Source organism: Mixophyes fleayi, chromosome 8, assembly GCF_038048845.1.
Source record: "Mixophyes fleayi isolate aMixFle1 chromosome 8, aMixFle1.hap1, whole genome shotgun sequence".
Taxonomy (NCBI): Eukaryota; Metazoa; Chordata; class Amphibia; order Anura; family Limnodynastidae; genus Mixophyes; species Mixophyes fleayi.
The window spans coordinates 106,752,302-106,765,535 of record NC_134409.1 but is presented as its reverse complement, the minus strand read 5'-3'; the positions used below and the strand labels follow the sequence as shown (position 1 = coordinate 106,765,535).

Genomic DNA, 13,234 nt, shown 5'->3' with positions numbered 1-13,234 from the left:
AGGAGTGATGTATGTGACTGTATTGTGTGATTACTAATTACTATTAGAAACCTCTTCAGAAAAATAATAAGTATTATAGAATCATAAAGTTATGTGATACCCTAAGACCTACGAGGGTGGATTTGATCTGTTCTCCATATGAATATCTTCTCCATATGTCTGGTTGTCGGTGGGTTTTCATTCTAGAGATAGTTGGGTCTGTATAGTGCAGATCTGAGGTTCTTTCAAGAGTTATATTAAGCTCCAGGTTTATTGAAAATTTGTAAGTTCTTTATTAAAGTCATAAAAGATACAAAACTAACAATGAACAGTGTGTGGCCATATGTATTTGTATGTATGCTGGTTTTGCTATTATTGGCTTGAGTTTATCAATATGTACTTTCACAAAATTAATAATTGAATATATTTTTTTCTTTTCACTTTAGTTTGTTGTAGTTTCACCCAGTTCAATTAATAAATTAGGAACACTTTTTATAGATCATCTTCTTATTACCACAATACGTTGATTTCATAAGTTAAATATTTTTATTTATGTTTAATAAATATTTTAATATGCTCTCTTTATCTTAAGGATTTTTTTTTGTTTTGTTTTTTTATAATTTGATCATATAAAAAATTTGTTACATTCATACCCAAGAGCCGATTGGCTATAGACTTTACTGGGACTTTCCTGATAAGCCAGTGACCTTGAGGGGCCGGCCGTTGTATTTGATACATATTTTTCCCATGTTTTTAAAAAACTGTTTATTTTTTTTTCACCTGACTGTGGGCTAAGCATACTAATCGGGCCCAGCCCCGAAATAAAAGGTCCGACCCCTTGGACTTGGTTTTTGGACAAGACCTAACTGCAGCTGTTTAAGCTAATGAAAGCAGTCGCAGTTAGTCTATGAAACAGTGATGGAACCAATCATTAAGAGCTTGCAGAGATGCAGTGGCAAAGGTGGTCTACATCTAATTAACCAGAACTGATAGGCTTGCCGTCCTGTAGCTGTGGCTGCTGTGATTGTCTAGATTTGTGAATTTCTTTAAAACAGTACTTCTCTTTACCATCCTACTAAAAGGTGATAAGTGAGGCCAATCACAGCACCCACAATTAAGAGAAAGATAAAGAGAAAATAGACTGAGAGGAAAATAGGAATAGCAGAGGGATTAAAAAAGAAAATAGAGAACCAGTTGTGGCAAGAAGTGCAAGCGAGCAACTAGGTGGAAGAAAGGAGAGAGCGGGTGTCACGAGCCGTGGCGATCCGCGGCTTGCTTTCTCCTCCAGCCTCCCGGCTGCTATGGCAACAGCTGAGACGTCATTTAAGGTTCCCCTCGTCCCGGCCATTGCCAAGAAAACAGTCGGGAAGCTTTCTGATACAGCGCTGCACCCCGGCAACACTGACAGCTGGACACGCGCGCCGAGTAAAAGAAACAGCCTATGGGCTAATTAATTACTCTTTAATTAATTAGCCAGGTCCTGGGGATAGTTTCAGGGTTAAGCCTTGATTGTCTCCCTTCAGTATTTAAGGCAGGGAAGGCTTAGCCTCCCTGCCGGTTATAGCGTTCTGTTACCAGTTTGCTGACCTGCTCCTGTGCTCTGTTTGGTGAAAACCTTTGAATTGATTTCTGTGTATGATCTCTGCCTGTTTCCTGGATCCTGATACCTGCTAGTTGCCCTGACCTTCTGCCTGTTACCTGGACTTTGAACCATCGCTTGTTGCCCTGACCTTCTGCCTGTTACCTGGACTTGAACCATCGCTTGCTGTCTTGACTTCTGCCTGTTACCCAGATTTGCATCGTTGCCTGTGGCCTTGACCCTGCTTGTATCTGACGTTTCCGCCTGTGCTCTGTTAGGCCAGTCAGACATTACCATCTCTTTTCCAGACCGCAGACCTTTGGCCTGTCCCTACTCCGTGTATTACCTCCCACTCCTGAGTGCTGCCGTGTGACCATAAACTTGTACTACACTGAGTATAAGACCTGGGGGCATCCGAGTACCTGTGAGCATAACCAGTCTCTACGGGAAAGGCGGCTGCTATAGGTGAAGAACTTTTATGCTAGTTCTACAAGTTTATGACGCACTGGCGGCCATAACAGCTGGGAGAGAATCAAGAGCTGGAGAAAGGAAAGAACAGAAGACAGAACTGCAGAATGTAGGAGAGAGCACATGGGACAAGGAATAGAACTGGGTAAGAAAAAGGAGAATTGAGGGGAGAAATGTGGTTTGCTTTAGCTAGCCCTTCCCTCCCAGTCATCCAGCAACCACAGATTTTTCCTGTGAGCTTATATAGAGTCAGGGCCCGATTAAGGGTTCCGGCCGCCCTAGGCTATTTCAGCTGTAGCGCCCCCCCCCCTATCCAGCCACTTCACCTGCCACCTTTATCCTGCTCACCTGCCCATCTACTGCCCCTCCCCCCGAGACATTAGAACGGACTTACCTGCTGTGGATTCCTCTCTTCAGCGCTGTGTATGACAGGCAGCGATCGTTGCTAGCCGCCTGTCAGTGTGGCCGCGGGCGCTTCTTACTCTTGTCACGTGAGATGTGGAAGTCCTGATCTCACGTGACCAGAGTAAGAAGCGCCTGCGGCCACACTGTACCATGTGATAGTGACAGTCGGGACCGCTCCTTTAAACCAGGGGCAGTCCCGATGAATCCGGCTGCCACATTTAGAAAAAAAACAAACAAAAAAAAACATCTTGGCATCGCTACGCCCCCCCTGGCTCCAGCGCCCCAGGCTGCAGCCTGGTCAGCCTATTGGCTGATCAGGCACTGTATAGAGTGTATATATAAAAAATATGTTATATCATAATTTATTATATACTGCAAGATCTGTGTGATGTACTGTCTAATAAAGATTTTATATTGTGTGCTATGAATCATACAGGATGTGATATCTGTTATAAATTGTCTAATTTGTAATATAGAAGGTGTTCTAATTAATAGCACATACTGCTGTAGACAAAAATGTGTCTGCATTTTCTAAACTGACATTGGTTGCTACAGCACATGTGCATAATGAACGATGGTAACCAAGCTCAATACTGTAATACATTTGTTTCATGCAGCAAGTCTGGTCAGAATGCAAAATTTATCTCTCTACTTCTAATTCTGATCCGACCAACACACAAAATGTTGCAAATCAGTTGGTAGCTCCTTTCACTGCTTCTGCCTTTCTTACAAAGTTCTCACTGCACTGCACAAAGTATCTTGAAAAGCAGAACAATCCGTGCTTTGTCTGACTTGAAAAATATTATAGTCTTCATCGGTAATTTATATATATATATATATATATATATATATATGTCTATATCATGTTGCATGCAGCTTTCCTATCACTGTTATAAAATGTTGCATGACACAATATAATTTATAATAAAGAGGATTATAATAAAGATATTGCATACCTAGTTCTTGGTCTTCAATAAGATTCAGCACCACACCAGGCTCCTCTTGAATATTAAAGCACAATGCATCCTTCTTTTGTGGAACATTTATCACAAAATGAGGGTCTGAATCAACTGTCAACAAATATAATATAACATAAAACATCTTTTCTTTCCTGACTTAGCATGCGACCATACACCTAATTGTGGGGAAGTTTAGTCTGTTATATGGGACCAAAAGATTTTTTATTGTCTTAAAATGTATTTTCCATTTTAAAGCAGTAGAAATTCTCGATCTTGTCTCACTCACAATTGCACCACATCATATGTTTGCGTGATTGAATTCACCAATGTGTAAATAACATAAGAATAATAGGAGACAAATGTCCATAACTGGACTTGAAAGCAAGTAGCTAAGCATACATTACATCTCAGCTGCTCTTTACCATTCTTGCCTACTCTCCTGGAATGTTCAGGACACTCCCTTTTTTTAGGTCAGCCTACCATATCCTATGTCTCATTCTTGGGAAGTTTGCTGTGACCTTGATGATGTGATTCACATAACCAGATCCTGATTCCTCTGCATTCATATTTCAATATTTCATTTTTCAGGATTAAGGGAACAGTATCCTCATTCAAGCATGAAACATATTTAATTGTACTATGTGGGTGCTTTGATTTTCAAAATTTGTGAATCAAAACAATAAAATCTAAAGGAAAACTTGGAATTCTCTATTCTTGTATCTGTACAGAACCTTGACCTCAACCCCATCAAAAACCTTTGGGATGAATTGGATCGCTTACTGCAAGCCAGTCTTTTTGTCAAACATCAGTGTCTGAACTCACTAATGTTCTTGTGGCTGAATGGATGTGAATCCCCAAAGCCATGTCTAGTGCAAAGAAGACAACTGTGGCTGTTACTGGCATTCGGTTATTTAAAACTACTTATCTTTGTCCAGGTTACACAAAATTACAAACATAAGTAAAAAAACAAACAAACAGCTATTTAAAGTTCAGCACAGTGGCACAGTGGTTAGAATTGCTGCCTCACTGCACTTGATTATGGGTTTGATTCCCAACCAGAGTCCTGTCTGTGTGAAGTTATATGTTCTCCCAATGTTTGCATGTGTTCTTGCTGACTAAAATAGATCCTAGAGCAGTGGTTCTCAAACTGTGCGCCGCGGCTCCCAGGGGTGCCGCGGCGCTGTCACTGGGGTGTCGCGGGCCAGCCACAAAAAAAAAAGAGAACACAGAAACTTACCAATCCGCCGGGCGCCGAGACCCAGCAGCCTCCTCTCTCCCGCAGCTGTCACTGAATATCGACGTCAGTAACAAGCTGCTGGGAGATAGGAGGCTGCTGGGTCCTGGCGCCTGACGGATTGGTAAGTTTCTGTGTTCCTTTTTTTTTAATGGCTGGCGCCTGGCTCGGGGCAGAGTGAGAGGGATCGCGACAGCGGGGCAGGGAATGGTAACAGAGAGCAGAGGATGGGGACAGAGAGCAGAGGAGGGGGACAGAGAGCAGAGGATGGGGACAGAGAGCAAAGGATGGGGACAGCAGGGCAGAGGAGGGGGACAGAGGGCAGAGGATGGGGACAGAGAGCAGAGGATGGGGACAGATAGCAGAGGAGCGGGACAGAGAGCAGAGGATGGTGACAGTGGGGCAGAGGATGGGGACAGAGAGCAGAGGATGGGGACAGAGAGCAGAGGATGGGGACAGAGAGCAGAGGATGGGGACAGCAGGGCAGAGGAGGGGGAAAGAGAGCAGAGGATGGTGACAGCGAGGCAGAGGATGGTGACAGCGGGGCTGAGGAGGGGGACAGAGAGCAGAGAATGGTGACAGAGAGCAGAGGAGGAGGACAGAGAGCAGAGAATGGGGACAGAGAGCAGAGGAGGGGGACAGAGAGCAGAGGATGGGGACAGAGAGCAGAGAATGGGGACAGAGAGCAGAGAAGGGGGACAGAGAGCAGAGGAGGGGGACAGAGAGCAGAGGATGGTGACAGCGGGGCAGAGGAGGGTGACAGCGGGGCAGAGGAGGGGGACAGAGAGCAGAGAATGGGGACAGAGAGCAGAGGAGGGGGACAGAGAGCAGAGGAGGGGGACAGAGGGCAGAGGATGGGGACAGAGAGCAGAGGATGGGGACAGCGGGGCAGAGGAGAGGGACAGAGAGCAGAGGATGGTGACAGCGGGGCAGAGGAGGGGGACAGAGAGCAGAGGAGGGGCATAGTGGGGCAGAGAAGGGGGACACAGCGTGAGAGGGGCAGTGGAGGGGGACACAGCGTGAGAGGGGCAGTGGAGGGGGACACAGCGTGAGAGGGCAGAGGAGGGGGACACAGCGTGAGAGGGGCAGTGGAGGGGAACACAGCGTGAGAGGGCAGAGGAGGGGACAGCGTGTGAGAGGGCAGAGGAGGGGGACATTGTGAGAGAGGGCAGAGGAGGGGGAACAACGTGACAGAGCAGAGGAGGGGGGACAGCGTGACAGAGGGGGCAGTGTGTCTGGATGCAGAGGGGGCAGAGTGCCTGAGGGCAGAGTATCTGGATGCAGAGGGGGCATTTTTGCATACAACTAAATAAGTATTTCTGTCCTGACCTAAATACTTATTACAATTCTTTGACCCAACTACTTCTAAAACAGGACTGCTCAATAATTATTTTGGAGGGGTGCCTTGAAAAAATTTGGAGACTCTAAGGGTGCCGCGAACTGCAAAAGTTTGGGAACCACTGTCCTAGAGTGTGAATGCTTGTGTGTTACAGAATTTAGATTGTAAGCTCCAATGACGCAGGGACTAATGTAAATGATAAATATTCTCTGTACAGTGCTGCATAATATAGTAGTGTTATATAAATAAACAATAATAATAATAAAAATGTTTGAAATACTTAATACCATTTTCCTTGCATCTGATTAGTAATTTTTTTTTTCTATCAATTAGATTCATCGCAAACAGTGAGAAATACATTGGCACCATTTCCAACTATCTCTTGAAGTCTGTCTGGGTGCTTGAAATAAGAGCATTTTTCATTTTCGAATCAAAGACTTCAATCATTGCTTTTTCTTTACAAATTTAATTACAACTGATGTAAACAGATCATCAAGGGCTTTTGTTCAAGATCGATTGGGTTAAAAAATGAGACTGAAGAGAATCAGTTGTGTATGCAAAGTGTGGTATATGCTAAGGATCTATTACAATATTTTGTTAAGTAAAGATGGATAGTTTATTTTTTATTCTTTTACACAGGCATACTAGTCAGGGGATTCGTAGCCCCTAGGCCAACATACACATTCTCAAACCCCTGACAGCATGGTGGATGGAAACATCCATGCAGGTGGGTTTAAATTACACCTTATACAGCTAATATTATAGTCCCCAATGGTTACCTTGACTACTGCCCAAAACACTAGGCTAGTAATCATAGGGTATATCATATTCTTATTCTTCCATATACTACATTACTAAGGATAAGAATAGGTTCCCCAGAGTTAGGCTGTGAGTTCATTTTGTACCATTGCCTAATGCATTATAGGGAGCATCCAAGCAAAATTATCTCATGTCTTTATGGCACCAAGGCATTTGAGATTAGAGTGCCCACCACTGGGCAGTTAATTAATATGTATTGAATGGGTTAATTATTTTCTGTTAATGCAAGACAGTTAAGAGGGAGTCTCGAAAGCAGTTTTTCTTTACTTAGCAAACACCATCAATCCCTACTAATCACAACTCCCTACACTGCACAAAAGGATTTATACTTACCATCTAATTAGACATCACTATATTGATCCTTGTTATTCAGTAAACAACCCCTGTAGTAAGAGCCAAGTTGCAATAGCAATTATTTATGTTTGTTATTGTGAGGACACCAAATATCAACAACCACAGATACAAAATTAACATACAGATTAAATGTGATTTTTATTTTTAAGAACAAGGAATATCTTACCCCAGTTTGATGAAGAAGATGACTGATATTTGTTACCTGTTAAAATGAATATTAAAATATCAAAATGTATTACAATGTAATAAGTTATACTAATAGTCTGATTAAATGTTTTCATTTATAAACCCAATGCTATAGTTTCTGAGACAGAAGAGAATTTTAACATCTACTCTATGGTATTTGATTATCCAAACATTAAAAAAAGTCTTGATGTCTATGTAACACCCGTTCCCGGGAGTGACTAGCACTAAAGAGCCAGGACCCTATAGCGGAGAGAGAAAGGAGGAGGAATTTGTGGTCTGGGGTGGTCTTGTCCATCCGCGGGAGCTGTGCTGGAGACAACCTCCCCCAAGTATACCCGAGGTGTTATAAGCAATGGGACGTTAGAGCCAGCCAAGACAGGCTGCTTTGGTGCAAGGGAGGAGACAGAAGCTGGGGTGTACTACCAGAGTAGAGAGAACAGCTATAAAGGAAAGATCTGTCACAGAAAATAGAACTTCCAGAGTAGGGATAGTGGGAATAGAAGAGAGAGCTGCTATGAAGGAAAATACTGTCAGAGGAGAGAGTTGACATAGAGGATAGTACAGTCAGAGAGGGCAGTGCTGACATAGAGGAAAGTGATATTATAGAGAAGAGCAGCCATAGAAGAGAAGAGACATCGTGGACCACAGAGTGGAGTAACTATTGATCAATCTAACGCGGTCCAAGTGCCAAGAGGCAGTCCATATTTGCAGGTGTTTAGTGGTACCCACTTTCACAACTGCCAAATACTTGGTTGAGCAAAAAGAGTCTGCATTCATTCTTCCTAGCTCTAGCCACAGAAGAGCTGGGAAGCCTATGAAGACAATCAGAGTATGCTGAGTCTTAGGTGCTAATGTACCTATTTTACTGCCTTGCGCACACTGGTGACCACTCTCATAAAGCTTTTTTAAGTCTTGGCAAATTGTTCGATTACAGCCCATCATACAACTCTACATGTCATGCAGATCAATTTTCTACTTTAATCATAGGTGCATTTACACACAAATTGGCTCTTGCTGTGACACAACATATGCGATGCCAGGTATAATTTTACAAGTCAGGAAATTACCCTTTTTAACTTTGCAACTTTTTACGACGTCAAAAAACAAATGTAATTCACTAACATAGAGTGAACAAGAATAATATAATTTTTATAATATTTAAAGAAGTAAAACCTTACTCTGTGATGCTGAAGGAGGTACATTTACTGAGGAAGAAGGTACATTCACAGAGGAATATCCTGTAATCACCAATAAAATAAAGATTATCAAACTGTAAGATTATGTAACAGGGAGGTTGTTAATCAATATTAACAATAAATACATTTTTAAACAACTTTCACAAGTTAGAACATAGACTGTTTTTATAAGCCCATACAAACAGTTTTATAGTTCAAATGTATGAGCTATATGAGTGTCTTTGGTTGTTATCAAAATAATTCTGAGTGTAAATTATCTCACAAAATGTCTGTGCAAAAATAAACACATGGGGTCTCATTTAGAGTTGGACATAAGTCCATTTGCGCCATTTAAAAACGTGATTTGACACACAGAGCATGCGCCAAAACTTGTACCTAAATGTAATTATCTGTATCTTGCACTTGTGGTCCCTTTCTCCTGAAGATGCAGATTGGGGGTGTTCACGTGAAAGTGTAGTACAGTGTTCGTCAACACACTAAAATTAAGCTTACCATTCAGAGATGCATCCTAGTTATTTATATGATGATAATGATCACATTAGTGAGTAACCAGCCATAGGGTCAATATTCATCATAAGCGCTATACAGTCTTGACTGTTTCCAGCTAATTAGGGCAATAATGAGAACAGTGCCGCCCTTTAAAAGTGTTAACCAGCAACAAACACTGGATTCTTCACAGAGAGAACCCTGCAGCATTATTTCATAATGTGAACTACACAAAGCCTGCTCAGCACAACGTTACTACCAACTGTGTGCCTTTCGCTCCAAGAAACTACCAAACCTACTCTGAAAAGCACTAGGATCTTCATGGCACCTTTGGGCCTTTCATACCAGGGTAATGGTAATAAAAATCGAGAACCTGGAGTGGCAACTCTGCAGTGGTGCCAGTGTAATAGAATCCGGGTCACTAAGACCCATACCCCAGGATACTAATATATAGTAAATAAGTAAATAAAACACAAAAGATTAAAAAACATGTATTTAAATTGAAATTAAAATTAAAACTTTTCCACAACATACTTTTATGAGAATTGTCTTCCATGACTTAGTCCAGAGGTAATACAATTAAAAACACTGAAGTTGGTGTCCCAACTGTTCTTTTTAATAAACTTCACCATAAATAATAAAGGTTCTAATCCTAATACTTCAACCTGAGTGTCACACCTATTGACGCAGCAATCTTGTGGAAAAACACACTGGTAATCAATCAACACTTCTAAACAAACATCAATGTCGGATGAAGTATATATCATATAATTAATCAAATATCATCCTTCAATATAAAATAGTCCAGAATGAGCATCCCAAATATGTTCCTAAAGCAACAACAGTCCCAAATATACTTGTAAGGTCCAACTGATCCACACAGATGTTAAATCTTGGTAGTCTTATACAGGAGGCGTAGGTATATCAGCATTGGTGACATGATAGATGATTGTAATGGAGGTATCCCAGTGGGGGCTTCGCTTTTTCCAGATGCACCAAACAATCTGAAAGAGGATTCATAACAGAAAATGACTTTATCCCAATCCTCAGCCAATTACAAGTGGCTATTATGTGAAAGCACTTTCAATTGGCTGAGTGGCTTGTAAAACCTCCTTTTCAATTGAGAACAATGTCATTCAGCTCTGGGCACCCTAGAAAGCAGTTATAATAGCATATTAGGGTTGAGTTAATATACGTGCAACTCAAAATACAGACAAAAGTTATATATTTACACCAAACTCTAAATGAGGCCCGTGAATTCATTCGGAGAGACAGAGAGACATCCAGAGTGTCATCCAGAGAGACACAAATGCTCCTCAAGTGAGAAAGAAATGAGGCCAATGATGATGTATTTGAAAGTGCATATATTTTAAAGAGATGCTATAAAAATAAGGATTTGCCAGTTCCTGTAGATCAACAGTAAAAAGGGACTCATCAATTTGAATATGTGCTCAGCATCGCAGGCAGTGGAACCAAGAGTGGTATGTAACACACAGACATAAACAAAAAAGGTGTCATGTATTGACTACATCCTAATTCAATTATTGTAGATTTTCTTTCCTTTACTATTTACAGAAAAATTTAACTTGTTCCATTAACTTTTGCACACACCAGAATATATGGTACACAATGTTTTTGCATTTACAGAGATGCATTTATATTAGGTTTTTAAAAGAAAAACTATTTATTTATTTTTTTTAATTAATTTTTTAAAAAGCGATTTATTTGCTGTATTTTTTTGCTATGGTCATAATGAATTTTCCTACCATCCACAAATTTATTGGCGATTAATGTTTCCGATTCCTTCTCTTTCTCCTCTGGTTTTGTAACTATCATTGACGTTAGAGGAGTCACAAAGTTAAACTTAAGGGAGAGGTCAAGAGCCTGTGCTGTTAGGTTTGCTTTTTCTGATGGATCAGCATAAATTCTTGGATAAAACAAAATAATGTTAGAAACACATATTGAACAAATATAATCACAGCTATATATATTATAATGTACCCTCTACAGCAATGCCTCTATAAACGATTAACATTTGGTAAAAATGTTTTTCCTTTTACGAGAGACAGACAGTGAAAGACATTTTAGTACAATTATAGTATTGTTAAAAGTTAAACAATGTTTTTTATCAATTGATATCCCAAGTGCTTATACATTTGTCTGTAGTCCCGATAGTCTATAAATAAATTTGTGTAGCGAAGGGTGGACCTGGTGCCCATTGCAGTACCAATCCATTATAAACACAAATTGCCATAAAAAATAAAACTATTATTACTTAATATAAAATATATAGCTTTGACTAAAAATAAATTAACATTTGTATTTAAATCCCAAAATATGCAAAAAGATTTTACAACTCCATTAATAACCAAATGTAAAAATGGAACATAAAATGCCTAAAATATAATTACAGTCCCAAATCCTGCCTTGGAAGTGAACATTTCTATACACACAAATAAATCATACTGTAGGAATGCTAGGAGCTGAACATAAGATAACGAACAAAACCAATTTAAAAAAACAAAACAGAACCATGTAATTATGTAAATGTGAAAAGCAAAGATCAGGCATATAAAATGGTATTATTATTCAATAAATAGTTAGAATTTGCAAAATGTATATGACAGGGAACATATTTATGTTTCCCTTTTTGTGCTACATAACATATTCTAAAACATGTTTACTTCTCAATGACACTGCAATTTAAAATATAGTTCAAATACCTGTTATTTAAGTGTTTAGTTGTTTAAGACAAAATGTATCAATGGAAGTTGTATAATGTGACAAATAACCCTCTCCTTTTGTTGTTTATTTAGTATGTACACACCAAACTTGACAGTGATAGTCATATGTCCTTGTAACTTTAGTAGCATCATTAATCTAAGCAGGCAGTTTATTTTCATGTGGCTGCATGGAAACTATCAATATACTTTGACAAGCTATTCTTTAGGGAGTTGATCTCTAATATATTCAGTTCACATTGGGAGTTATTTAAAGATTGATGTATTTAAAAAAATATATAACTGGATCTGTGAGTCTCATTAAACAAATATTCAAATATTGTTTCCACTTAAAAAGTCCACTGTGTGATCCTGGATAACAATATATATATATATATATATATATATATATATATATATATATATATATATATATATATATATATATTTACATGTATATATATATATATATTTATATATGTACATACATATATATATATATATATATATATATATATATATATATATATATATATGTCTATATATAGATATACATATACACACATATAAATAACCTGTTTAACTGTACTCTATTATATTTAATGTATGTAGGGATCAATATGCACTCTTTATTTGTAATCCCCTGTCACCATCTCCTGTGTGTGGCCCTGGCGTGCATGGGTGGGTATTGCACAAGGCCATTTCTTTGCAAATGAACGCTATATTTATACTTCCTTTCACTCCAGCACGATAATTGAGTTGCAAATAACACTAAAATAAATATGTACATCTCCTTTCTCACTCTGTTTCCTGTTTGGGCCTATTAATGACACTTCCTGGTTCAGACCTATGCTTGAGTATTCTGCTTGCTCAGCTCCTGCTACCTGCTCCTCTACCTTGCATCTCTGACTACCTGCTTGTGTACCGACCCGGCAAACGTCTGACTACCCTCTTGTGTACCGACCCGGAAAAACATCTGACTACTCTCTGAATATCTACTCGGCTATTGGGCTTCAGGTAATACCACCAGTATCGTTACAGGATACTCAAGCCTTGAAATGGATCCCGCCGAAGATATACCTGTTAAGCGGTGCGTGGCAAGTTTAACCACCGTGCTAATTGAATGTCAGGCAGAGCTGAAATTCCTGAAGGACAGTTTTTTGGCTCTTGAATCACAGGTTAATCAAGAGTTTTAAGTTATCTCACAAAAAATCCGTGACGCACATAGTGGTTACCAGGAATTTATAATTAGACTGTCTCAACATGAGGAACGTATCTCAGAGTTGGAGAAGGGGTCACCACAAGTGCCTGTAACTTCACCATCCCCTGCTGCTCTCCCTCTCTCACCAGCCCGGTTTGGAGGGGACCCTCAAAAGTTCAGCGGATTTATCAATCAATGCCAGCTGCATTTCCAACTGTATGAGTCCCATTTCCAGTCTGAAAAGTCGGTGTATGCTTTTACTACTAAAGGACACTGCCCTTGCATGGGCCTCTCCTTATATTGAAATTT

At 39.9% G+C, this 13,234-nt stretch overlaps 1 protein-coding gene and 1 long non-coding RNA gene across 2 annotated transcripts in view; one reads left to right on the top strand and one right to left on the bottom strand.

Moving 5' to 3' along the window:
- Positions 1–7,315, top strand: part of LOC142099561 (uncharacterized) — a 70,210-nt gene extending 62,895 nt beyond the window's left edge. Inside the window, exon 3 of the long non-coding RNA XR_012678572.1 lies at positions 6,297–7,315. This is a non-coding gene — a long non-coding RNA (uncharacterized LOC142099561). The remainder of the gene's footprint in view (positions 1–6,296) is intronic.
- LOC142099560 (inter-alpha-trypsin inhibitor heavy chain H3-like) overlaps positions 1–13,234 on the bottom strand; it is a 122,346-nt gene that overhangs the window by 5,863 nt on the left and 103,249 nt on the right. Inside the window, exons 14-17 of the mRNA XM_075183107.1 lie at positions 10,771–10,931; positions 8,501–8,560; positions 7,303–7,338; positions 3,388–3,501 (exon numbers count right to left, since the gene is read on the bottom strand). Of these exons, the coding sequence (XP_075039208.1) occupies positions 3,388–3,501; positions 7,303–7,338; positions 8,501–8,560; positions 10,771–10,931 (371 nt within the window). The remainder of the gene's footprint in view (positions 1–3,387; positions 3,502–7,302; positions 7,339–8,500; positions 8,561–10,770; positions 10,932–13,234) is intronic.